A 27,361-nucleotide genomic window follows, 5' to 3' on the forward strand; every position below is an offset into this window, starting at 1 on the left:
CCAGCCCGCCACCAAAGCATGTCCCCAAGTGCCATATCTACATGTCTTTTAAATCTCTCCAGGGATGGTGACTCCACCACCCCTGGGCAGCCTGGTCCAGTGCTTGACAACCCTATTGATAAAGAAGTTTTGCCTAATATCCAATCTAAACCTCTCCTGGTGCAACTTGAGGCCATTTCCTCTTGCCTCATCACCTGTTACTTGGGAGAAAAGACCAATCCCCATCTGGCTACACCCTCCCTTCAGGCAGTTGCAGAGCAATAAGGTGGATACTCACGAGTGCAGCTGGGGTACCCGTAGAAGCCCAGGGCACACTGGTTGCAGGTGTGTCCTGCAAAATTCATGTGGCATCGGCACTGGCCAGCTGGGCTGCAGTTGTTGTCCACAGCACCCCGGGAATCGCAGGAGCAAGCTGTAAGAGCAGGACTGTCAACAGCCTGATGAACCCTGCAATCTGTGGCCAACCACTGCTGGTCTGTCGTTCAGCCCCCCCAGGAATTAACCATTTCTATCAGAACTAAAATAATTTGTTAATTCCCTGGCATGTCAGGTGGTATTTTCAGCTGGAGTCATGGCCATACCAGGAAAATGCCACTGAGGGTTTTTTACAGCCCATTCAATGTTCCCCAGCAGTTTAGTAGGTTAATGCACTAAAGTGACATGCAAAAAAGGCATAAGCTGAGACACCAGATCACAGCAGGGTTGTGATGTGGAAGTGTGACTGATAAAAAGTGCTTTGTCTTCCAGGCTTTGATGTGATCCATGACCTCCAAAGCAAGCCTGCCAAATTCACAGTGCAAACCACATGGGTTTGATGTCGAGAAACACCAAAGCCTTACAAAAACAGGTATGTTTTTTAGAAAGTGACAGACCAGCAGGAAACAGAGGTTAAGGCCCTTACCATAGCAGTGGGGGTAGGAGTGGTACCCAGGACTGCACTGCTCACACCGTGGCCCAGCAAACTCGGGTCTGCAGAAACAATTCCCGACGGAGTCGCAGCCTCCCGGCAGCGTCCCAACAGCACTGCAACCACACACTGCAACACAGAGAAACCATCTGCCCTGTGCTGAGAGCACACAGCAAAGCTCATGGCAAGTGTCTTTTCCTCTGAAAGCTTCTCAGGTGGGTATTTAGGTGCTGCTCTAAGAATTCAACCCGTCAGTCTCTGTCTATTGCACATACTCTTCAAAACGCCCAAAACCCCACTTTCCAGTCCTTCAACCCTCTGCCAGAGGACTCTGGCTGTGTGTAGCCACCCAGGCCCACGGGAGGACGGATACTCACACTGGCACAGAGGGTAGTTGAAGTAGCCTGGAGCACACTGGTCACACAAGTGCCCTTCAAATCCTGTTCGGCACAGACACTGCCCGGTCTCGCTGTCACAGGTGCCATCATACTGACCAGGGCCAGAGCACTGGCAGGCTGGAAAGCAACAAGAGCACTAATAAATAAGCAGGTTCTTCATCTTTCCCCTTCCTAGGGAAGGAACCAAGAGCACTTGTTCCTCAGGGGTAGAGGAGCAGTCGCTGGAGAAACCCTGGTGGACAGAGCTGACAGCAAGCATGCCCGGCCCATAGCTCACATCCATAGGGAATTTCTCAAGGGCTCCCCTCAGCCTGGGAGCATCAGGGATGGGTGGAAAGCAACAGCAAAAGTCATGGGAATTTGTCACTTGGAAGTAGGGCTGGAGAATTCCTCCTCCCCAGCAAGGAGAGGCACATTCCTGCCCAGCAGGGGGGTGAGCAGGGCGAGCTTGGGGCCACTGACCCCCAGTTACTCACGCTGGCAGCTGGGTCCATAGTGGCCTGGGGCACACTGGTCACACTGTGTTCCCTGGAAGTTGGGCTTGCACACACACATCCCCACACGAGGGTCCTTGCGACAGGCGTTGCCTTCTGTCCCACCGGCGTAGCAATCGCAGTCTGGAGAGGGGACACACAACAGGCAACACCACACACGGCTGTCAGTCGAGCTCTGAGGTCCCACAAGGACAGGGCAGAAGGTGCCATGAGAGGCAACAGCTCAAGCATTTGCCCCTCCTGATAACCTTCCTATTAGATGCAGATGTTTTAACCAAACCCTGCCCAGGCAACCGGCACCCCTGGCTCGTGGGATAGCTGGGAGAGCTCAGCACCACACAGGTGTGAAGGTGCTGGGTGGGCAGCAGGGAAATGCACAGGGCAGGCAAATGCTGCTTCCATGAGCCCAGGCAGAGCTGATTCAGTGCAGCACTACCTAAGTGCGGGAATAACCAGAGCCTTCAGCTAACCAGGGTGAGCTTTGAGCTTTCTCTCTGGTCACTCCATGCTCAGCTGCATATGAGACCTCCCCACTGCCAGGGCAGGCAGGTGCTCTGGGTGAGCAGTGCTGAGGCTCTGAGCCAGCCTTGCCATCACTGACAGCAGTGGTGTGGGGTGCTGGGCTGGGAGAGAAGAGCAAATATCATCTGAGAACTAGAGGGAGAGGAAGGTGAGGAAATGAGAAGGGAAGTGAGAAATTCCAGCTCAGGAAAGAAAAAAACCTGTCTGGAAGATACAGAGTTTAAAATATCAGAAGGAAGGAAAAGGTTATCTGGAGCGTTCTGGGGAGCATGAGACAGAGGAGGATTCGGTGGGAAAAGAGACAAGAAAAAGCACAAGGGAGTAGATGAACTGAGAGGAGTGAGCATGAGAGAGGAGGGAGGTGGAGGGGAGCAGGGATAAGGGCATGGGTGAACTTTCTAAACAACACAGAAAGTGACACAGAGGGAGCAGCTGCCCGTGCACACTTCAGAGGCACCCACAGCAGAGCTCCCAGCTCAGCCACAGCCCCTCCATGGTATTTCAGGGGTTACTCACAGGGAGGCCAGAAAGGGCATCCCCATGTGGCCTGGACCCCAGAAAAAAGTAATTACACAGGCATTCAAAGCTAAAGTTTTCATGTCTATAAAAACAGGGATCATAAAACTTCCTTTCCCCCACCCTCAGCTGCCTCCTCTCTCAGACCACTCCCTGTCTCATACAATGTATGTGCCCAGAAAGCTGAAGACCTGATCTTGCATTGGATGGAGAGATGCAACAAAAATGATATCATGGTGATTAGTAAAACATCAAGGAAAACTGCACTGCTTACTTATTATCTGTCCTGCAGGAAGCACTTGTTCTCCAGTATCGTTGTGAGTGAAAGCTGGAACAGCTACGCAGAGAAAGAGACATTGCACAGGTCATCACACACCCTCAAAGAAATCCTGTCAGAATATCAAGGGCCTGACAATCCTAAAGCTGAACAGGCTGAATGAAAATGTGGAACATGGAACAAAGCACAGATATCCCACTAAACAACAATCCATTACAGCCCTTGTTAAACTGTCTTTCACAGAAGTGAGAGATGAAACTCCAGCAAAATGGAAAGCTCCCACTGACTCCACAGAGCTGAGTTCAGACCATTCAGCTCTGGTCCAGCTTCCACCCAAGCCAAATGTGGGCTTGTTCCTACCTGCAAAAACTCTTCCTGGGACAAGAGTGCCAGGTGGCATGGGGAAAAGGCACATGAAGAGCAGCCACAACTGGAGCTCTTGGCTCTTCCCGCACCCCCTGGGTCTGCGGGATCCCAGATCTGATCACCCCAACTTACGGTAACAGTGGGGAAAGTTGAGGTATCCCTCAGCACAGGCATCACAGAGCTCCCCAGTGTAGTTGGGTTTGCAGTAGCAGCGGCCAGTGAGGTCCTCACAGGTGCCATCAGTGAAGTCAGACTCACAGTTACAGCCTGCAGAGAGGGACAAGCTGGCAGCGGTGTCACTGCCCGAGACCCCAGACCCCCTACACCAGAAAAACCTCCCAGCCCAATCCTCCAGACCACCCTCCCCAGTGCCACCAAGTCCAGGAGGGCATCTATGACCTACAGAGGAGTTCACACTCACGATAGCAAATGTATGGAGAGTCGATGGGGTGGTCAGGGGACCGATAGTATCCCGGGATGCATCTCTCGCAATTGATGCCAGTGGTGTGATGCTGAAAGACAGTGGGTTAGAGGGGCATCAGTTCCTGTGCCTGCAGGACTCAGTGTTCATCCGCCAGATATTCTAACAGCCCCAGGTTACAGAGGAAGCAGCTCAGGAGTGTCAGCATGCAGAAGACATAAATCTGCTCAAAATGCTGCATACACCGATTTGAAAACAAAGCATTTCCTCCAAACTCTATCCTCCCATAAACACAGAGTGAGTTTCAGGTTCATATCTGACCTCAAGCCCATTTCACTTCCCTCAGATGGTAAAATGCAGGATGGGAGCAACCTGTTTCCTCCTAGTAGGAAAGCACAGTGAAAAGTTTCATACCACTACGTGAATTAACCAGGGCACAGTCACCTTGGGTAGGGAAGAGCTACTTTACCACTTTCACTGGGAACTTCAGAGATTGAGAAGACTGGCATTCTGGTGGGCAGAGAGAGATCCAGGGAGATGGCAGCACCTGAGTGCTGTGAACTAGGCAGGGACCTCCAAAAGTGCTGAGCAGCAACCTGTCCCTCCCAATTCCAGTGCCTCAGCAGACCAAACCCTAAAGCATCAGGAAGGTAGTGGTGCTACCCAGGGGACGGCTAGAAACCCAAGTGCTATTTTAATTACTGGTGCACACTCCTTTAATCCATGGCAAATAGACTATACTTCCAGGGAAAGACCTAATGTAGATAACAGAGGGTGTGTGAGGGGCTTGGTGGAGGTGCCAGCAAGGCTGAACTCCAGGTTGACAGCGGAAACAAACACAAAAATTTGAAAAAGCCTTTTCTACTGGAGCTCTTCAGCCCTACCTGACAGTCAATACAAACACCTCCCCCTTCAAACTTGTCTTCACGACTCCTGCTGGCTTTGTGGCGATCCACCTCCGGGTCGTAGTAGCAGTCATAGGCATGGCCATTGCAATTGCAAGCTGAAATACAAGGAGACATTAGCTAAGCCACCAGCCCACGGAGATCCTTCAATCTCCAGCTGCATCTCAAGATGTGAAAGCTCCTTTGTGGGTCTGATGTTCAATGGGTTACTTTGCAATGACAAATGATGCCTGAATGCATCGGGAGGGGTTACGTGATCTCCCAAGCTCCCAGAATTCTTTCAGTTCGAAAGCACAGAAGCAGCAACTCTCTCACAAAGTCTGGTCGGCAACCAGGAGAGCGCAGTGGGCACAAAATCACAAGTAAAATATGTGCAGGCATGTATGGACGAGCAAGAGAAATTACCCAGCTCTGGGGCCTCAGAGAGTCTGGTTTAGAAAACAACATTCTTGCCTCTTTTATCCCACCCTGGATGGAGGTGAGCTGTAAAATTCAGCACCCAGTGAGGGGGCTTTATAAAAGCACAGGATTAAGATCCTTTGCCACCCTACACATATAAGACACCGTGTGGTGTAGCTGTGCTCCGTGCTCTGCATTCCTAGTACAGCAGGAATTCCACTGTCGGCACTGACCAAAGGCTTCTCTGGACAAATTAAGATGTCCTGTATGTAAACACGTCCAAACGTAATTCATCTTGGAGACAGAATTGAGCAACGAGACTTGCCTGCACGAACCCTTGGACACGCAGGAGGAACTGGAACATAAGCAGAGTCCAAATCCCACACAGACCTGGAGGACCTCCCTGTGTGAGCCTCAACTGAGCACCACCAACCACCGTGCCAGCGACCTCCCCGTCACCCAGTCCCGCACACCACCAACCCCACCGGTCCAGCAAACGGCTTCTCTGCACCGCAGCATCCAGGGCTGGTGTGCTTTGCAAAGCAGCTGGAAAAGGAAGGGAAAATCCCAGCTCCAACTCACGCTGGCACTCGTTTGCGCTGTCGGCAGTGGCAGGTTTCCACGGGAACTGGTTGTAGCCGGGGCAGCAGCGATCGCAGGACCCGCCGCAGGTGTTGTGCTGGCAGTCACACTGCAGCCTGCAGGGAGGGGAACAGGGCACAGACAAGGTTGGGGTGATGACAGGGATGTGTGGGATGGGGACCTGCCACGTGACCCCGCATTGCAGAGCTGCCACTAGTCAGATACATGAACGACTGATATTTGCAAATCCAAATATTCTGGAAAAGAGGCTTCTAAGGCATTTTTTTCAACTTTTTAATTGCTGATTTATTTTTTTCTGAGTTGAACACCAAACTTGGCTCTTCCAGCACCATTCTCTCCCTTCCTTCTCCTCCACCATCACTCCTCTCTTTTTCATAGGGAGACAAGGATTAGAGAAAAATCAGCGTGACGCTGCTGAGCCAGCTCTGCAGACAATAAAATGTGAAATGGTTGCAGGTGGCAGTGGTAGAAGCCTGAGCTGAAGCAGATTACTTGTGTAGGGTAGTGTGGTGCAGGGACACAAGGATGTCCCCACCACTGTGAAAGGAATAAATGACAGCTCAGAGCTGAAGAGGAGCGAGGCCACACAGGTGCTATCTGCTCCCCCAGGTGTACCTGTGCTGCACAGAGGAGCCACGAAATTTGAATTAAGTCTTTTAGCAGATGCTGGCCCCATGCTCCCTGTGAAATGCACCTCCTGCTTTCCAGGCAGGGCCGTGCTGGGTAAACAGGCGGCTCCGGAGGCGCCAGGCAAGAAATCTCGACAGTCAACCGACGGATCTCGTCCCTGCTCGACCGCAACGGTGATTCATTAACAGCAGTGACATCATCTCCAAAACCTCCACTTAGCAGAAGGCGATTCCCATCCAACACAAACGCGTTCTGTTGTATTAGACTTATGGATAATACAACATGTTCCAGCTTTTATCTGTGCAATTACTCATTTCCCCTCAGGGCCCGTCTGCCACTCCCATCTCTCCCTCCCTCCAATGCTTTTCCATTCAAAAGCAGTGTTTAAAAATAAATGTAATTTTTTTAAAACATCAGAGACAAAAGGAGCAGTCATTCAGGGTGAAGTGCAGGAGTGCAGACACACTCATCCGTGGCTGCAGTGAGCTGAGTGCCAGGGTTTCCACCTACATGTAATTTTAAGATGTGGGACCTGCAAGTGTATGTATTGCCAGACAGAGGCAGCAGCACAATCTCACTGTAATCAAACAAGGGATGAGCTGAAATTTTGTGGGAATGCAAGCAGGATCCACATTCAGCATGTTTGCTTCAGCCAGAGGGGTTGAGAGGCAGGAGGTCCCAGTGCTGCTCCCAGCCCTGCTGCTGGTCCTCCCCTTGAAGATGCCACGGGATGCTTGGCCGCAGTCAGGCCTTTGAGCACTGTCGCTGCCCAAATTCTCAGGCTGGGCTGTGGCTGGCAGAGTCCTGGTTGAAGCCTAAGGGGCAGAAAAGTGCCCTGAAATATTCAGTATGAACTTTGTTCTCCCAGTGTTTTGCAGACCCCAGGGGGGAGATGCAATGAAAGGCAAACTTGGGCCATGTCTCTGTAAGAAAACCACCCACAGACCTCTCACCTGGCTGATTACCACTCAGCACTTCCAAAAAATCAAAATTTTAAGAATTTCTTTCCATGGCAGCAGCTGGAGATCAAAATTAACATCCATATACATATGTGTGGAGAAAAATGGTCACTGAGTCAGGGAACTTATAAACCTGCTGAGCAGCGTTAATCTCCCTGACTGGAGGACGTGGCCCCAGCCACACACCCTGGCTCCTTAATGTTCAAGATGTTTGAAAAGCACTGGTTCCATTCCCAGAATGCAAAGAGATGGCACTCCACGAGTAAAGATGCACATTTCAGATGGAGAAGGAGTTATTTATTTAGTCTGTGCTGTCCAGAGTTGGGAACGACCTCTTGGAGAGTTCATCTATCGTGGCTTTACTGCACCTTGTGCTGAATCCATGCTGCTAATGAATTATGGACAAATGTGCATAAACTACAATATTTACATGTTTCATTGATTGAATATATACAAGGAAGAAGAGGGAGCGGCTGTGTTCACATAGCACATATTTCCTGCTTGTCCTGACATAAGAGATGAAACCACAGCCTTCCCACTGGAATTGATGCTCAGTAAGAGAGACTAAACAGTTTGCAGTGAGCAGCTGTGGCAGAGGTGAGAGCAGCACACAAGCATTACAGCATCTGGATTTGGCTGGGACATCTGAGTCGCACAATCAAGAGAAAAAAAAAACAAACCCCTTCCTCTGCTTCTGACTGTACTGAGGAAAAACCACCTGCAAAAAGAGACTGACAGATGGCACAAATCTACCAGCACACATGGTGCTCTTCCTTCCAAAATGGGAAAGAGGAAATTAGAGTTCAGGATCCAGCAGTGGGAAAGCATCCTTCATCTGCAGACGTGTATCTGACCAGCCAGGCTGCTGTTGTCTTGTTGGTTATCTTCAGCATCAGGCACAGAGGCAGAGCTGGACTCTCCAGTTGTCTCCTCTCTAGCTTGTGGCATCTGTGATGGGTGTACCCACAGAAACAGTTGCTCTTATCAGACGGATGTAGAGCCCTTGCAGAGTTCTCCTGAGCTCACGTCATGTTAACACACCTGAGCAGTTGCATGTCAACACAGGATTCCTGCCTGGGCTCTCCGTGCCAGGTTCCTGCTGATGCTTATCTCACTGCTCCCAGGGTTTGCCAGGAGAAAGGGCTGTGCCTGATCCTGCTGGTGTTCATCTTTAACCAGGAGAACATTCCTTCCCTCTGTTTAATTCAGCCCATTCCATCTTGGGGCAAAGACAGACAGTAGTGAAAAGTGCAAAGAGCCTGGAGGAGGCTGTACCTGCCCACACACTGCAGGTCCCTGCTCATCCACACTCACACAGGGCCCAGACGTGCTGCCAGCTTAACACAGCTGGATGTGCAGCCTCCTTACCTTGGCACTTCACAGAAACTTTCCAAAGCTGGATAAACATTATCATTTATGGCCAGGAAGTCAGCTCACAGACATGCTTCATCATGTCCCAGAGTCTTTGCCAAGGTTTCACCTCACCTCTATCAAAGTGCTCATCCTGCCTTGCTGGGCAACAGGCACAAGACACACAGGGTGTGCAGAAGAGGGAAGTTACAATGAGAAGCAGAGACAACAATTGGGACTTTTAACAGGGCCAGGCCAACCAACATTCCTCTGTTTGCATTTCCTTGCCCTGCTGCTGTCACCCATCAGCATCTGAAGAGGCAGGACATGTGCAGAAGGACAAGCTGCACAGATTTCTGAAGACATGACATGTTTCTGTCAGCTGGGGCCCACGACTGGAGGGGACAGTGTGTCTGAGCCCCAGCTGGCATGTAGCATTACAGCAGGTATCAATGAGCTGGCTCTATCCTGTGTCAGGGTAGGAGGACTGGGATGCCTTCCCAGCAGTGCCCACTTCAGCAGGAAGGTTAGACACAGCTGCTGCTGGAGCCTGGAGAACGGCAGCATTTCACCAATTACTCATTTTCTCAACTGAAAGTATCATATTTCTGCTGACTCCTCTGTGCTCCTGGGCTTGCTAACAGGGTACAGCAATGCCATGAGAAATTCTATTTACCCAGCACCTTTTCCTGCTGTATCCCAAAGGACTTACAGCTGTTATGTGATGACTATACAAAGCACCCAAGTAGGAAATGTTTTCTCCTCCAGTCCAGTGCAATCTGCTCTGGGTGAAATGCAACAGCTGTTTATCAATATGTGCTACAACATCAGAGAACAGTTTGGGGTCAAGAGCAAAGATGCCAAATGCATCCAAATGAGAGTGGAAGGAGAGGAATTCTGGGAAGCAAGAGACAGTTGCAAGTAGAAGTAGCACTGAACAAGAATTTCCAACACATCTCTCCTTGCTCAATTTTCGCTCCCTTCCTGGAGAGCCCCAAGCCATTGATTCACTCAAGAAATGTCATAGCATTTCCATGTTAAAGAATGATTTGGCCCCATAAAGCCTTTTGCCCTGGTACACAGGTGTACTGGCATCCAGCAACACCAACGTCTGAAAAACAAGGGACTGTACATTCAAATATTTATGAACTTCCTTTTGTCAGACAGTTTGGCACACTAAGGCAGACTTGCTTACCAATACATCTTTGTTTTAATACTTAACAGCTTTAACCTTGGCTGGGACTCACTGGAATTTTATTTTAGAAGATCCAAAAGCTCCACATGATCCTGATGAGAAAGAAATACAAGCTTCCCTCATCCAGCTGAATCTACCCGTCCCTTTTATAAAGGCAACATTCAAGCTGCAAACAGATGGCTAAAAGCAACACTTTCGTGGCTGGAAGCAGCTCTTTGGCATTCCAAATTGCCAAGGCAGATGGGAAGAGTCCCATAAGCCAAAATGTAACTGCTTTGCATGCTCTTTTTCTTTTGCAAAGAGTAATTGTTTAGCTACATACATAACCAATTTATGGTTCTTATGATTAGAAATGGCCTCTGGTTTCATGGGGACTCTCATTCTTATCTATTTATGATGAGACAATGCTCATCTATTTATGAGAGCATTGTGCCAATCCTTAAGAAGTCATGTGGGAAGCAAGAGACTTCTCTGAACAAGTTCAGAAACCAGCCCTAGACTTGGATGGAAAACCTCCGTGTTCAACATTAGTATCCCACCTTTCCATTCCAGCACTCTGCTCCCATGGGATGGCAAAGTTGTGGACAGGGAAACCAGACCAGGGAGTTGATCTGGCTGAAAAAAGAGTCTGACAAAACATTTAATTTTTGCTACTTTGTCTGGAGCAGTTTCTGATTCATTCTCAGGGCAGAGCCACGATCAGGAATTCAGGACAGGACACAACTCACACCAGCATCTCCATTCTTAGCACAGTAATTCAAATGCTTTTACACAGAAGTGGGACTTTGAAAAAGGTACCTGTAAGGGTCATTGGGGTCCTTGGCATCACAGACATCTGCGTGGCCGTGGCAGACACAGCGCCCGCCGATGCTGATATCTTTGATGCTGTAGTAATACTGCAGAGCACAAGAAGAGTTGGCCATTAGTATCTTTACAAATAAGATTTGTAACTGTTCTACTGAGGATTCAGCAGGACTTTACCCAATAAAATGATCCCCCCCCAAGGCAACATCCAGGGATGTCTTCTCCCCAGAGGTTGCATGCACAGCCCTCAAATAGTTCCATCTCACTAGCAAGAGGCATCAAGGCCTGCCTTACCCTCCTTGTCACCGTAGGGTCCCTCAAAGCTTTGCCCATCAGGTGCCCGAGCAGAGTGTTTGTCTGCAGGAAGCGCAGTCTGATGTTGGTGGCTTTCGTGAAATTCCGCAGGAGAGGAGAGTAGGAGAAGTTCATGGCTCCTGGTCGCCCATTGACCAGGGAGACAACAATCTGTGAATGGAAGGAGGGAAAAGGCCGGCATGGATGGGGCCTTGAGCAACCTGGTCTAGTGGAAGGTGCATCTGCCCACAGCAGGGGGTTGGAACAATACGTCTTTAAGGTCCCTTCCAACCCAAACCATTCTGGGATTCTATGAGAAAAATCTGTGTAATCCTGTGGAGTGGGGGTAAATTAGTTTCTCCCTTAGGTGAACCCAGTTATCCACATGACCGAATCAGTTCCCTGCCAATCTCATTTGGTTTAACTGAGTAGTTTAAGTGGCATCCAAAAATCAAGAGGGAACCAATTAGTAGGAGTATCTACAGCCACTGAGAAACCCTGGAAACTCCAGGGGATGAAAATGTGCAACTGCTCACCTCCCCATTTTCCAAAGGCACGATCCGGGAGTATTCAGTAGTGCAGATGGCATGGTCATCCCTGGTGATACGATCCACGGTGTGCTGTCCAAACTTCTCAATGCAGTCCCTCTTGGAAGCTGTTCATCAACCAGGGAAGACAGCAGTTAAGAGAAAAGGAACAATTCCAAGCCCTGTATGGATTTTCCCACGCTGACCACAGGAGAGATGGGTGTATGATCTTCGTTAAGCATTTACTACATACAGATTGCTTTGTATCATTAACTCTGTCACATGTGAGGGAGTCACTGTAACAGTAATAGGTAGAAAATGCTCCAAATCACCTCCCTGCAGTAAATGAGGGAAGTGAGAATGGCTACTGTACCTACTGCAAACACCTGCAGAGGAACCCACCCCTTTATTTTGGCATCAATCTCACAGCTGAACCAGCTTGAGATCTAACCCTGGTCTGGATCTGTTGCCTGGCTGGCACTGGATTTGCTGCACTGCTTCCACTGAACTGTGGAAGGGCCCTTTGCTGCCAGGGCTCTGCTCTTGATGAAGGAGCTGTTCCATCATTTCACGAGGCTCCTAAACTTCTTGGGTCAGTCCCAAAGCCAGCACAGAATCACACAATGGACATCTCCCACCACTTAGGGTGGCCATGCAGGTGTGGGGAGGGGACCTGCAGTATTTGGGAGAGGCAGAGTAACTGCCTGCAGGATGTCTCCTTCTCCCACCTTAATATGAACTCTGCAATTGCTCTTAAAGCAACACTACAAAACAGAAATGCCAAAGCCACCAAGAACCACCCCCTGGGGACAGCAAACGAGGGCTCCTGCCACTAAGTGGCAATGCAAGGCTGGGTAAAGTCAGGGGACAGAAACGGTGCTGGCTCAGCGACCTGCTTTGGGGACAGCATGCCAAGACTCTCCTTGCAGCTTCAGGGATGTCCTGGCCCCTGTATAGGTTCTCCTGCAAGTCCAGCACCCTTGTCCCCAGGATGTCTGACATCCCTGTGCTGGCAGGGCCAACCAAACCACTGTGAACGTGCCAGCACAGCTCAGGACCTGATCATGCAGGGTGGTGAGCACCTACATCTACCCATGCAAAAACCTACATTGTGCCATTCTCAAGGACTGTTCCCACAGGAAGAGCCTGGACAAAGGCTGCTGGTCTTCCCACTCCCATTCCACCTGTGCCAGGACCTCGCAGCAGTGCGTGCTGAAGCGTACGTTGCTGCAGCTTTCCTGAGGGTGTTTCCATGTGGAGAAGGAGGAAGAAAAGGCAGCCAACACAACCTGCTGTTCCTGCCAGCAGTGTTCAGCTCACACAGGAAGCTGATGGGGAAATGTTAACCCAATTCAAGGGAATAATCCTCCAAAATCTGTCGCAATGTACTTCAGGAAGGCAGGTCCTTCATTCCATGTGCTGCTCGGGTAGGCTGAGCCAGGCAGGAGGAGCAGCAAAGGGGGAGCAGAGAGCTTCTGCCTCCCTACCTTCACCCCTGGCCTGCACCCACCCACACCTTGTCCCAGCAATGCAGCCTCACTCCATGAAACACTGTTTTGGCAACAGTGAGAGCACAATTGCATCCAAAGGAAGATGTGGAAATATTTAACATAAGGTCTCTGGCCGCCAAGCTTTCCTTTACCAGGTGCTTTTTTTAAAGGCAATTTACTTTTAAAGCCCCAGGCGAGGAGCCTGTCACCACTGGCTCAAGATGATTGATTTCCAGAGAGCTGCCACGGCTGGGCATGGAGACAGGATGCTCAGTATGAGGAAAACCAAAGAACTCCTCCAAATCTACAGAACTGTGTGAGCCAGATAATGGGCACTCTGAACTAAAGCAGAGTAACCCATCAGCTTTAAACCCCAGCAGTGCTTTAAGGAAAGACAGAAAAGGATGGAGCCTTGCTCTGTGCAGTGGCTGCCTTCCCCTCTGCAGTGGCACTGCCCAGCAAAGCCAGACCAAAGGGGCTAATCCTGCACCCTGATCCTGCACAACACCACGAGGCTGTGTGGGCTTGCACGGACAGATGGGACCAAGCATCTTTCACATCCTGCCCCCATCTGAAACGCCGTGTGGGGAGCCTTTCATGGGGACAAACACCCCCATAAATCTCTCCCCAGCACTCCTGCTTCTCTTTTGGTGGCTGAGGAAAGCACGGTGCCTCCCCACCATGATGAACAGACCCACATTGCCACAGTCCCTCCAGCCCCCCTCCCTGAGAGGATCCATCAGCTGCAAGGGTAGATGCTTTCCACAGCAGGCACTTCTTCCCTACTCCCACAGAGCTAAGGCCAAAAGCACCTCAGCAGCCTGGCTGGGGGGCCTGGGGAATCAAACACCTCCCACGATGAGCGTGGCTTGAGGGGCAGCGCTGAGTTGGGGTGGACAGTGCCACCTCTGGCAAGGCTTGCTGGCACCTCTGGAGAACACTTGCATTTCTGCCAGCTGCTTTTAACCCTCTTACTGACCTGACACGTGTTTTTATTAGACCACCTACAGAATTCCCCATGCCAGAAATAAACCTCCGAAAAGGACTTCTTGTGCTAGCAAATCTGGCAGGTTTTGGAGCAACCACCTCTTTATTTCCATGGGAATTTTCCACTGGGCTGTGTCACTGCATGTCACTTCTCCAGAGGGGTGGTAACAGGGCCTGATGTTGCAGGAAGAAAGAGGACTCCAGATGTTGCAGCTTTGCCACTACACACAGGAACAAGCCAGAGGGGCAAGAGCTCTCCATGCAGCCCCAGACCTTGCAAAAACACAACTGTAATGGGCCCCAAGAGAAGTTTCAGAGCTGGAACATAAATTCTCAGAGACTACAGAAAAAAGCAAAGCAGGAATTCGACAGCACTAATTCCCTACTAGCACACAGCAGAGAAGAAAACATCTGCACTGGAGAGGAGCTACCACACTAAGGCAACACAGCAGTAACATGTCTGCAGCTCTTTCTTGCACAATAAGGGGCTCAAAATCCAAAGCACAGGCTGACAGGTAAGCCAGAAATACGAGCCTTCAGGGACAGCCTAGGGCAAGGCCTCCGAGTGCTCCCAGGTCCTTCCTTGCCAGGTTTTAAGCTCTGGCTGTAGATCTTAACTCACATCTTCTCCAAATTACTGCTGCTGCTTCTGGGAGGAGCTGGTGGTTAACAAGTTCCTCAGCATCCGGCTACCCCACAGACCCTCTGGGAGAAGAGTTTTGTAGAACCAGCTGTTTCTTAAGGTTTTAATCAGAGAATGGGGAAGCCAAATGCACAGACTGGATCTCCACAGCCATCCTGTCCAGCCAGCTGTCTCTGATCCCACCTTGCACTGTGCCAGGTTCTCTGCCCTGCATAGGCTGTATCCAAGAACAGGGGACAGTTTTTGGCTTCCAGACTTTTCTGTGACAGCAGGCACTTGGAAGTGAGCTGCTGTTTTGCATCTGGAAGAGCTGAAATACACCAGCCTGGGATAGTACAGAGCAGACAGAGAAGAGGGCAGGGAGGAGATGACAAGAAATCTCAGTTCCAGACCTTGATCAGCAATGCCCAACTATTGACACCGGTGCCAACTTTGGCATTCCCATAGATTTTGGTGGGCATCAATGACAATACTTTAAAAAAGACATTTAGTCCTAGAGAGTAAAAACATTCTCCTGCCCTGAGGAGCATCTAAGCTTCAACTCTTGCAGCCTTATTGGGCAGAAAAAAACCAGGACATGTGCTGCATCACAGTAATGACACGGAAACAGCTCCAAACCCAGCCTTGTATTTGCACGAGGAGCCCTCTTCACCACGGCCTCACTACCTGGCACTGAGCTGCAGCTCTCTTGCAACACTGAAATACTCACAGGCAAAATACTGCCAGGGCTCGTAGGTGAGGCCGAAATCAGTTGATCGCTCCAGCACCCAAAGGTCAGGACGAGGGGAATTGGCAAATTTGATCAGGACATATGCCACGTGGAAGAGCTGAAAGAAAGGAACACAGAGTCAGTTGGCTGCTTGAGGCATCAGAACCAGGGAAAGCTTAGTGGGATCCAAGTGGAATGAATGAGCTGGCACTTTGCAGATCCTGCTGCTCACAAGCAGCCTGTGGAGCAAAATCCTCCGTATCTAAAAGGATGGTGATATAACACGGCTGCTGGAGGGAGCCAGATTAGGGAGCTCAGCTCCCACTGCATGCAAACAAAGCACAGACTTTGTGGCTATGGGCTGTACTCAGGTTGTGCTGGGTGACACCTTAGACTTAGCCTTGACCTAAGCAGGCAGCACTATAAACCAGCTATGACACTGTTCTGGGGGACTTGGCTTTTGGGCTGTTCTTGAGGTAAGAGGTGACACACTAACCTGCCAGCCAGGAAACATCCAACTGCACCTTGCAAACAGTATCACTAAATCCTCTTTTCTTTTTCATAAGGCATTCCACTTGGCAGCCCTGCTTCATCCACACAATCTGTGTTTTGAACATGGTTGCAGAAAAGCCCCAGCACAGCTCCCTCTTCCCCAGATGCCACACAGGGAAGGGAGAGCAGGAGACCCACTTGGCTTCAGCACAGATCCAACACTGGGCTTCTCCCATTTGTCTGGACACTGACATGTGCACACACACTCCTGCCAAGTATAAAATAAACGTACTCTTTAAAGAGCTAAAATGTCAGTGCTAGAGAGAAACAAAAGCCCCAGCAGAATTTCCCTTCCCCGGCTGGCACTGGCTTGCTCCAAGAATCCCCACTCCATCATCCTGTCACAAAGTGATATTTAAAGGCAAATAAAGTTCTCTTATCAGAGAAAATTCCTAACGTCAAAAACAACCCAAAAGGGAGTTTAGTGCTTGAAAGGCAGAGATTTATAGCTCAGGAGTCCTTCCTCATGCAGAGCTGGAGCTGCATGAGCACATACCCCCCCAAAGACTAACAGGTATCCAGAGGTACAGTTCTGCAAGGTGAGGGAGGACAAGGATGGCTCCGTGCCCGTCCCAGCCCACTTGTCCCAGCCATGACCAGTTGCAGGAGGGCCAGAACAGCAGCCACCACCTCAGCCCTGCCCCAGCCACACACATCGCTGAGCCAGAGGGCAAATATTAATAATAACATGCCTCCAAAATAGCCCTGACAATCCAAAAAAGACTTTTTAAAGGGTAGAAGAAACAAGGAAGAGGCATTTGAATCTACCAAGTCATCCAAAAAGCACATATCTTGTTATGGTCATTCAGACGAGGGGGCCAAGTGCTGGTGTGTGGGTATGGAGCAAGAGGATGGTGCAGCCCTGTGGACTGGCACCACCTCAGTCACCCCCTCAGCAGGACATACAGATAAAAACCTCTCAGGGTCGTGCCAAACACTCCTCTGGTTCTGGGGCAGCCTCTCCTCCACTTATCAGGAATTGCTCTGGTTCTCTTTGCAGGCTGATGGTACCTGAATTCACACCTGGGAGTAGGCTAAGGGAGCTTGAGAGAGATGCTCGGGGAGGAGTGAAGTAGATCCATCTGGGAAATCTTCATGAGGCACAGCAGGTCAGAGACCATCTCCAGCTGGGAATGGGCAGGAGGGTGGGATTTGTCACCTCTCAGGGTTTGCACTGGTAAGGACTGGTTCCATCCAGAATGGAGAAACCAAAGTGGCCACCCAGCACAGTTCCCTAATGCTAAAAGACTTGCAAACCCAATCAAAGGAGAAACAAACATCCCTTTAAAGTTAGTAGAAACTGAGGAAAAACAGACCTAAATGCTGTCCTAATTCCCCTCTGCAACCTCCATGTGTTTTCAAGGCACACAAGACTAGGTTTTTTTGGAGGAGCAGTGTTTTCTGCCCATTTACGCTCTCAGCAAAGCTGTTATTTGATAGTGAAACCCAAGAGGCTTCAGCTCAGGCAGCTGCTTTCTCTGCAGGACCAGTTCTCACAGCTTAACATCTGCCTCTTGGCATGGGAACAGGGCTGAGCACCAGCCTGTGGAGTTACACCTTCCCTCCACCGTAAACCCTCCTCCAGCTTTATTCTCCAGGGAATAAATTAATGTTCCTGCTGGAATCTAGCACTGCCTTTAGCTGGACAAAATTCCCTGCAGCTCCAGAGCGCCTTTACATGTTCTGGCCTCAGGCACTGGGGGAGCCTCTGCTCTGAATGAACAGCAACCACAAACACAAATTTAGAAATGTGACATGCATCCCTCTCTTCTGCATTTCTTTTTGCAATGCCAGTTACAAATTTATAGTCAATAAATCCCATGGAGTTTCTGGGGGGTCCTCCTTGATGTCCAGTTTTATGCTGGAAGGAAATGTCCTTGAGTCCAAACTCCTTGCACGCTTCTAGTTCTCAGAAGTCCCCTCCCTCTGGAGGGCATGGATTACCATGCAGTCAAATTGGTGCAGCTTTTGCACAAACACTGAAGCAACACCGAAATCTGACACAAAACCAAGCCTCAGGCTCAGTGATTCACAAAATGAAAACAACAGCCAGAAAAAAAACTCAGTGCTGGTGGTTGCAAGTCCTGCTGAAGTGCCCCCGGGGGCAGGGAGGGGCAGGGCCGGGCAGCCACAGGTTCCTGACCCATCAGGGCCCTCTTCAGCTGAAAGAAGATGATGTAGATGGTTTCAGTACATTCTGAGTCATGGGAGACACGTACACACAGTGGGCACTGGGGAGAACTGTGTCTGTGCTTGCTGGGAGCTCTCTGAAAGGCCAGGCCCAACCCCACTGGCAGGGTCAGATGTCCAAGACCAGGGATGGCATGCTTTCATCTTTTATTACTGCTTTTCACAGGGAAGTAAAAAAAAAAACAAAAACCAAACCCCAAAAAACTCAGTTCTTGTTGGATTATTTCTGGATCAGCTGCAGCAGCTCAGCTGAAACCCAGTGCACATATTCACTCTCAAAGCCAAATGCAATTCCTCCCTCCGTACCCAAACCCATCACTAGCACTGCTGTGTGCTGTTAGACTGCTGCTGAATTTTATTCCAGTCATGACTGCAATTTTGGGACACAAAGAAGCCAGCCAACACTGCACAGTCACTCCCCTCCAGCATGGAAGGGTTAGGGTCATTCCTAACAGAGCACAGAAAATATTCAGCAGTCTGTGACTGCAGTGAACCCAAAACTGGAACAGGACCCGCATCTGGTATTCAGGGGGATTTTTGTCAAGTCTGGTGAGTCTCCTGCCCCTCCATCCAACATCCTTATCCTGCAGAACATCACAGCCTGCCGGAAAAAATAACGGCAGACTGCCTGGTTCAAGTGCATCTGCTGAGAAATCTCAGAGAGAGATGCAAAGATGGAGAAGTAGTTCTAAAAATAGAGCTGGCAGAAAAGCCAGACTTTTCATTCCATGTTTAGTTCCAGTACAGTTCTGCCCAACCAATATTGCAAGAGAAATGGTTGGGTTTTTTTCCAAAGCCTTTATTTAGCTCCTATTATCAGTCAGATGAATAAAAACCTCTATGCTCCCAGCTGCTTTGGCAATTTTTTTTCCCTTCTTCATGGAGAAAGGAGGTAAAGCACCAGATCTGATGCACACACTTGTCTCCAGGCACACAGATTCCTTGCTCTCCCCACCTCTGAAAGCATGCCAGGTACAACTCAACCTTTGACCAGTGCCTGGGATTTCATGAAATGAGCTTTCAGCCAGGAAATTCTGACAGTATTTTAATTAGCAACCAGATTTCTTTCAAAATAGTAATATCCCTACATCTAGTTAATGTTGCTGTTAGTGGTTTAGAAGCAAGTTTCCTTAGTGACTATCACTGCCTGGAAGGATGGAGAAAGCACTGGAGCCAGGAGAGGAAGATGGAGATGAGGGCATTTCCTCCATCTCCCACGCTCCATTCCTTTGCATCTTTGGATGGTGGGCAGCTTTATCAAGCACCAAAATCCCATGAAAATAAAATTCTGATTGCTGCCCAGTATGACAGTTCAAAGACACAAAGAGTAAAAGATTTCAGAGAGACAAGAAAAAGTCAGTTGCTTTTGGAGCAGCACATTCTCTGTCCATGCATCCATCCATCCTCCTGTTTAAGCAGCACACAATGGCAAAACTTGCACATTTCTCCTCTATTCCCTCCCTTGAGAAAGTAATTTTAGTTTTCCAGCTCTGGGAGGCACATGTGAGAACAAAACAACAAGCTGGACCAGCCATATCCTGTGTTCCTTTGGCGAGGGAGTTCTGGTGAAGTCTCACTGATACTTCCAAGGCATCACAAAGCCATACAATAACATTCAATAAACAAACAAATCTTCATGTTGTTGCAACATTGGCAACTACATTTTGATCAACAACGAGGGGGGCCCTTTTTGGTCCTCTGACAAAAAGGTATGAGCAGGCTGTGCCGGCCGGGAGCTCCACAGAGCTCTGCTCCTGGCCCTGGAGCACACAGGAGTAGTTTGTACAGCAAACCACTCACTAATTTTCCATAGGACAGATTTATTACCTTTGGCGTTGACTTATGAAAACAGCACCATGTGAAAACAAAGCAGTTCATCTCTTCCCAACTGCTGCTGGATATCCCAGTGGAGCTTGTGTGGGGATAGCATTGCCAGCACTGCTTATTCCTGCTTGGGATTTCCTGGAAGGATCGGGTGGACCTGCTGAGCAGGTGCAGCTCAATGGCAGTGCATGGGCAATAAATCCCACTGTTTTGGGGCACGTGAGGCCTCCTGGACACGCACAGAAAAGGGCTTCAGGACATGTACAGCAGGCACCTGCAGCATTTTGGGGTGCACTGCACCCCAGTCTGGGCCACTGCACAGCAGCTCCAAACATCTGTAAAAACCTAGAGGCAGGGAAAGCAGAAAAAGAACCACCATGGAAAGTTTGGAGGAGTGTTACTTATTTTTCCCCACTTCCAAAAGTGACCAAACGATTTTGCTCCCTCCCAAGTCCACCCATCCCACAAGCACTGCCTTGGTCCAGCACTGCAGCTGCAAGCCCACCTGCAAGATGTGGCAGGTTTCAGAGCCTGGATGGGGTTATCAGTCCACAGCAGCAGGGAGAAGCAGCTCTCTGGGAGCACAGGTCACCTCTGTCCACAGCCTGGTCACCAGCATTTGAGCAAGTGGCTGCTCAGCTGCCACGAGCTCTCGTCAGGTTTGGAAATGCCCGGCAGAGCTGGCACCGCACCAGTGGCAGAAGCTAAAGCTAACAAGAGATCAAGCCTCTCTGTGCACTTTTTATCCCCACAAACAAGTATGTGGAAGGTGGAAAAGCCCTGGAAAGGCAGAGAGTTTCTGACTCACTTTGAATTTCTCTAGGTCAGTGATCTGCCCTTTTTGCATCCTTTGCCTGTAATCATTTATTCTCCTGGAAGCAATGGATTTACTCATTAACAACTGACTGTCCCCCTGCTGAGCTTCTGCTGTCCTACAGCAGATTTATTTCTCCCCAGCCCATCCATCAGAATCCTTTATTAAAATCTCTCACATTTAGCTACAGGCAAGTGTGTGCCTACCTTTTATTTCCATTCACACAAGAACTACTTTAACACTACTAGGCAGCTAAAAAAAGGGTGCTTCCCCTCCAAGCAGGCATGGCTTTTTATCCAGTCATTTTTTATAAAACACTCAAGTCCTCAAGAACAAACAAATGCCCCTCCCCACACACACACAAAAAAAAGGCACAAAAGTCAGTGTTTGAAAGGGGTGTGGTACCAAAACACACTTTGCCCCCATTTTGCTCACAGCACCTAAAACCAATCTTTTCCCAAGTTACTCATGCAGGGTTACAGGGTTCTGAATGAGAAGGTTCCCCATGCTTGTAGCTCAAGATTTTGATTGCCAAGCTTTGGAAACAACCACCCATCCCTTTTGTTGTCTGCAGTGTCCATTGCAACTCACCACGCCCATGCTCTGAAACCCTTCAGGGGGCCCCACACCTCTCAGAGAAACCAGAACTGCCTGTAAGCAGGTGGGTTAGCTCTTCTCTTCCTCCAAAAAGTCTGGGACAAGGCAGAGGCTTGGGAGAAGCAGTGCCCTGGCTGCCCAGAGCTGCTCAAGGAGGTGACAGCCAGCCCCTGCCCAGCTGAGGACAGGGGTCACAGAGCCAGAGCCCAGCACAGACCCAACCCCCTGGAGAGGTGACAGAGCTGCAAAGTGGCAGCTATTAAATATCTCTGCAGGGCTGGGGAGAGAGACAAGCACTGAAACTCGGGGCACAGGAAAAGGACTCAGCTATGCACCAACCCGTTTTGAAATTTTTCTCTCAAAACTCTAGAGTTTTACTGAGAGACATCAAAGAAAACACTCTCCAGGAAAAAACAGATTCAGAACTACCAGCCAGCATGAAACCTGCCCAGTGTCATAACAAGCAGCAACAGCAAACCAGTGCTTTATGATGCTATTTTCTAAACAGCGCCTGTTCCCTTCCTAAGCAGATTGGTTTAGATGAACAGCTGATGGAGCATTTTCCACAAAGGATTTTTTATTTAAACGCCACTTCTGAGAAGGATTTGGCTCATTCACTGATTTCACACACAGCACTGCTTTATCTTCACAGCATCCTCCTGTGTGAGCTGTCCTTCCCTGCCAGTGCCAGACACACCTCCGGCCAAAAATCCTTGGGGGACCAAGTCTGTGGCACTTGGCACAAGGCTGGGCAGAGCAGTGCCATCACTTGTGGCCTGCACAGTACTGAATTGAAGGTTTGGACAGCCAGGTTTTAGAAATGACCTCCAACAAAGCAACAGCAAGAGCCTGATTCGCAGCAGGTTCAGCCAGCTGGCACAGAGGAGCACGGGCAGGACATGGGGTTTGGGGAGCATCCTGTTAAATCCTTGCCTGCCTGGAGATGCAAACAGCAAGTGCCACAGAGCTACAGGGGCAGTGTTCAGGGATGCTCAGACACCAACCTGTACACACTCAAACATGAGCCTGTGCTGAAACTCAGGTGTCACTGCAGCCAGCCGTGCTCAAGGTGGGCACATGTAACCAGAGGCATCCCTGCAGAGCAAAACGGGTCAGGACAGAAGGGGATGGCTGCCATTCCTTGGGATGAGGCTTCAGTCACTTACAGATAGGAGTTTGCCCACACCAGGTTCTCACTGTGCATTAGGAGACTCCCTGCACTTGGCTGAGATGACCTTGGCAACTTTCTAGGTTGCTGGGTGAAGTATAAAGTAACTCAAAGAGACTTAAACATTTGTCTTTTAGCCCAAACTTGAGACAGCACATCCTCAGGGAAGGGATAAGGTGACTCTCCTGTCACCACAATGAGGACAGCCTTGGGCACCCCATAAAGGGGTACAATCACTTGGCCCCCAAGGCCAGCCCAAGCCTGGGAGCTGACTGAGGCTAGAGAACATGGAAAGGACATCAAAAGGACTCCCACCCTTCCCAGTTGCTTTAATCCTCTTGCAAGCACCAGCAGAAGTCCAGCACAGAAGTGGCTGTAAAAAGGGCCTTAAAACTTCCTGGCACTTCAAGGATTTCAGATTCTCAGACTATTTACCTTGAGGTGTCAATTGTCTTTGATGGTTAAATACTCCTAAGAAGCTTCTGGGAATGTTTTTTTTGGGAGTTGGGTGTTCTGGGAAAGTATCTGCATCAATAATTAGTTGGCAGGATTAGTGGCAGTTCATACCAGGGTCTTCCAACCTAAGTGTCTGCAAGCAGCTCTCAGTAGATAGGTGAGCAATGAGCAGGTGGCCCAGGAACACTTGATATTCTAGAGGAGTTTAACTAGAAATCGTTCAAATTCAGCCACTTAAATACATCCAGTCACCTACTTGATGATGGTTTTGAGGAGGAAAAAAAACAAACCCCTCGCTGTTCTCAAGGCTGATTTTTCCAAGGCCCTTGGGTCCACTGCCTTATTTCTTCTCCCTTGAACTGAGTTTGAGACTAATTTTAGCATAATGAAAACTATACCAGTAAAAACTCTATTAATCCCAAAGCATACAGAAAACAATGTGCTTTCCTATAAATAGAAAAACCAGGGAGTTCCTGATGGCTAATACTAACTGGTGTGCTTGCATCCTAAATCTGAAATTTTTAAGAAAAAGCCTGATTTGAGGGATTTCACCCAACTGCAGTTATTTGAGACAGCAAGAAGCAACAGTCTCTTCAGGGAGTTGTCACTTCACACACCAGGAGAGTAGGTGGGGGGTTTTTTGTAACTAATGGGAAATAACTGGTTCAATTTTTAATGCCAGATAGACTTTGAAAAGGAAAGAAAAGTCTCCTTGGAGTGCCCTGTCCTGCAATGGCAAATTTTAGACAAGGAAAACATCTCTGTCCTGGAAGGAGATGACCAGTCCCTGTGCCCAGGATGAAGGGCTGTGCCTCACAGAAAGCTCCAGCATGGCACTGCTCTGCAAATCAACCTTTTAAATCCACTTCACTCTGCATCCACCTGTGTCATTCTCCAATGCCTCCCTTCACATGGACAACATCCCTGGAGAGTGGCTTATCCCAGTGCTGCCTTTGCTCAGGGAACAATGTAACACCTGTATTTCAAGGGCATCAACTGGCTGCTTTGTGAAGACAGACAGCAAACGTGAACAAAGGAGAGGATGGCACTGCCACAACCTCTCACAACATGGTTGAAAAAACCCACCTATCCATTACTTTTTGATGTGGCATGGGGAGAAGGTGCAACTCTAGAGAAAAACCTGTCCCTCTTCCCCAGTGACTGTCCATCACTGCACAGCAAGCACTAGGACAGCTGGGAGGAGAGCTCAGTTCAGGCCCTTCCTACTGCCAAACTGTCCCAGCAGCTGTAGATATGGTCTGTAAGGTCTCTCTGGGCATCAGCTCCTAAGACAGAGAGAGAATGGGCTCGAAATCAAGAGCTGCAATACTTTCAGCAATGACAGCCCTGCCTGGTACCTCCTGTTTATCAACGTGCAGCCTAATGGAGGAGAAACTATGACCTTGAGCACAAGAAACAATCCCATTAAAAGTCCATGTTCATTCCTCTACCAGCCAGTGACATCACCACTAAGGACTTCACCAAGAGTTTGTCAGTCATAGCTTGGCATTGCTGCTCATCTTTCTCATTTCCTCCAAGAATAATTGAACAGCTCTCAGTTAATTTGGTTAACTGTTCACCAGCTGCAGTGTGTGCTGAGATGCAGAGAACAGTGTCCACAGTCACGGATTGTTTGCTTTTAAAACATATAGAAGGAATCCGTGACTTTGGCAGCAACAGTGATGAAACTAAGTCATTAAACCCTGGCACATTCCAGATCCAGATGTATGGGCACAGCTGTGAGAAAGCACAGGCCCAAGGTCCAGCACAGCAGAGCCCACTCAGAGTCTCTGGTGTGCTTGGCTCCTCCAGGCTCTGCCCATCCCACAGCCTCTTCCCCGTGAGCCTTCCTGGAAGGAGGCACAGGGGCTCTTTCTGCACAGCTCCTCCAACTCCCACTCCTGCAAGCCACCACACCACAGCTTGCAAGATGCAAATCATCTGTGTCCTTATAAATAAAAGTCCAGGCAAAGCCTCAATGGATTTGTGAGTGGAGCTGCCTCCCCCGAGGAGAAGCTCCCACACAACCAAGCAGGAATTTCAGCGTGCATTGGGCCAAAATTCCTCAACTTCCTCCAAACAGCTCCTCACTGAAAAAAATCTGGTCTGACCTTTCATACCACTTCATTTCTTCTGTTCCACAATTAAAAAAGCAGCCCAGACCTCAATTTCTGTACAATTTCTGTATGGAAGCAGCGTGGGTTGCTGAAGACTGGGGAGTGTTGAGGTAAATCTCTGCATGACAGAGTATGTGGCACCTACATTGTACTGCTGATATCTAAGCTCAACAAACACTGTTGGTGAGTAAATTACACCCCAATAAAGATGGGGAGCCTACCAATGTGGAACCCCTGAAGGCATTTCAAGGCAAGCAAAGAAACTGGCACAGTCAGAAAAGAGTCTGGTTTGGTTCTCAGTTCAGGTTCAACCCAAGAATCAAGGCCCTGAGAGATGTAATACTCAGAAATTTTCAAAACCATCCCTCAAGAAAGGATTTTTGTTCGAATGTGTCTTAAACCCCCAGGAGCCAGTGTGACCCTGCAACCAGTTCTGTAGCTCACTATCTCCCTGTCATCACTCTGCCTTCAACACCTCCCAAACCCAGGGAGTTAGAGACAAACCTGCAATGCAGACAGGAAGGAGACCTCTCTCCATAGGGTGAAGAAATCCCTAATGATACAATGCTGACTTCCCAACAAGTTGGAGTGGGAAGGTGGAAAATCAAGGCAAAATACACAATGATTAATTTTCCTCATTGCAGAAGTGTCAGACATCACATAATGGATTCGTGGAATAAGAATGCAGGGGAGGAAAAGCTGAGAAGGGTACATGAGAAACCTTTTGACTTAGGCCAGGTATTAAGAGCAAAATTCTTTAAACATGAATATAACAAAAAAAAATGCAGTGAAGTAATATACCTGATGCCATACAGTTCTGAACATAATGAACTTGTATCTAACAGGTAGTCCAAGTTAAACTAAAAGCTGTTTCAGGTACATCACAAACCAAGCTGGCTGTGCAGAGCAGTTGGTGGGAAAAGTAATCACCCTGACTGGACAAAAGTTCAAATTTCCTTGAACTACCCAGTCTTCCAGTTCACCCGTATTCTCTGCAGTGCATTATCTCTGCTTGCAGGGTTTACTCCAGCCTTTTATTGTTGTCTTATCTCCAGCCTCTTCCTGCCCCAGCTTCAAAAAGAACATTGAGCATCACAGAACAATATGAATGAGCTAAAAAAAAAAAGTATATATAAACACCCAGTGCAAACTCTTCGTCAGCCTGGCTACCCAGTACACTTGTGGAGGCAGGATGGTGTTTTGCTTGCAGCAATGAGGAGAAGCAAATCTCCCCTGGCTGATGAGGACAGGGTAACTACAAGACTTCCCCTGTGCCTTAAGCACTGGTCAAACCAGACCAACCTATCTGCAGTCCATCAAGCTAGGCAGCATCCACTGGGATGACAGGAGGAGGAAAAGAGGCAAACGCATCTCAGCTATGTTTGTGCCAAGAGCAAAAATATGGTCCACTCTTGGGTATGATGGACTAAGCAGCCTATCTGCAATCCACATTGCGACCTTTTTGGATAACAACTGTGTAGTAGTTGATTCCTGCTGTTGTATCTGTGAGAGTGGACTAAGAAGTGTTTCCGAAGAGCTGGAGGAAACTTTCTGTCTGGCTGAGGAGACTATGTCCCAGAGAAGACCCTTCCTGTGGACAACATCCATTCATGACAACTGGGAGAAATCCCTATGCCTGTCACACCAGCAAGACAAATCCCAGGTGGCAGGCATCCCTCTCCCAACAGCACAGCAAGATGTACATGTCTGCAAGGGCACAGACCCCTAACAGCAGCCAGGCATTGGTGAGATGTCTCAAAAGGCACCAAAACCACAAAATACCAAATCAAAAAGCCCCAAACTGCCTGGTTCCAGCTCGTCCCACACAGTCCAGGGCTCGTGAGCTACGGTCACACCAGAGCCCAGGCTGCTGCTGTGGGATTTTTGCACAAGCCTCTCTGTATCTGCCAGGAAGAGCCCGGTTATGACACCAGAGGCTCCATTCGAGACAAACGTAATCTCCCGAGATAAGGCTTGTCTGTGGTGAAAGGAAATTGGCTGCTTTGTTTCAAACCAGAGCTGCCTTGTGAGTACCTTTATGCATACCCTCGCATCTCCTCCGTTAAGCTGCTCAGCCCCAGAGGGTCAGCTCTGGAGCCCAGGAATAAATCACTGGAGTGGGCTCCCCGCCAGCACAGCCGGCAGCAGCCAGGGCTGCAGCCTTCTGTGAAACAGCCCTCCCTGGGACCCGCTTAATTGGGCCCTTTAGACTCGCTTCACATTTCCAAAAGAGGCCACTGTCCCCCA

At 49.2% G+C, this 27,361-nt stretch overlaps 1 protein-coding gene across 2 annotated transcripts in view; it reads right to left on the bottom strand.

Annotated features, from left to right (window-relative positions):
* LAMA5 (laminin subunit alpha 5) overlaps positions 1-27,361 on the bottom strand; it is an 87,213-nt gene that overhangs the window by 34,534 nt on the left and 25,318 nt on the right. For both annotated transcript variants that reach the window (XM_051803490.1, XM_051803489.1), the window contains exons 3-15: positions 15,397-15,514; positions 11,577-11,695; positions 11,041-11,211; positions 10,741-10,838; positions 5,788-5,903; positions 4,786-4,904; positions 3,902-3,992; positions 3,613-3,747; positions 3,112-3,174; positions 1,782-1,922; positions 1,285-1,422; positions 902-1,036; positions 278-412 (exon numbers count right to left, since the gene is read on the bottom strand). In XM_051803490.1, the coding sequence (XP_051659450.1) occupies positions 278-412; positions 902-1,036; positions 1,285-1,422; positions 1,782-1,922; positions 3,112-3,174; positions 3,613-3,747; positions 3,902-3,992; positions 4,786-4,904; positions 5,788-5,903; positions 10,741-10,838; positions 11,041-11,211; positions 11,577-11,695; positions 15,397-15,514 (1,579 nt within the window). The remainder of the gene's footprint in view (positions 1-277; positions 413-901; positions 1,037-1,284; positions 1,423-1,781; positions 1,923-3,111; positions 3,175-3,612; positions 3,748-3,901; positions 3,993-4,785; positions 4,905-5,787; positions 5,904-10,740; positions 10,839-11,040; positions 11,212-11,576; positions 11,696-15,396; positions 15,515-27,361) is intronic.

This window comes from Manacus candei, unplaced genomic scaffold (genome assembly GCF_025592945.1).
Source record: "Manacus candei isolate 608988 ecotype Guabito, Panama unplaced genomic scaffold, ASM2559294v1 h1tg000057l, whole genome shotgun sequence".
NCBI lineage: Eukaryota > Metazoa > Chordata > Aves > Passeriformes > Pipridae > Manacus > Manacus candei.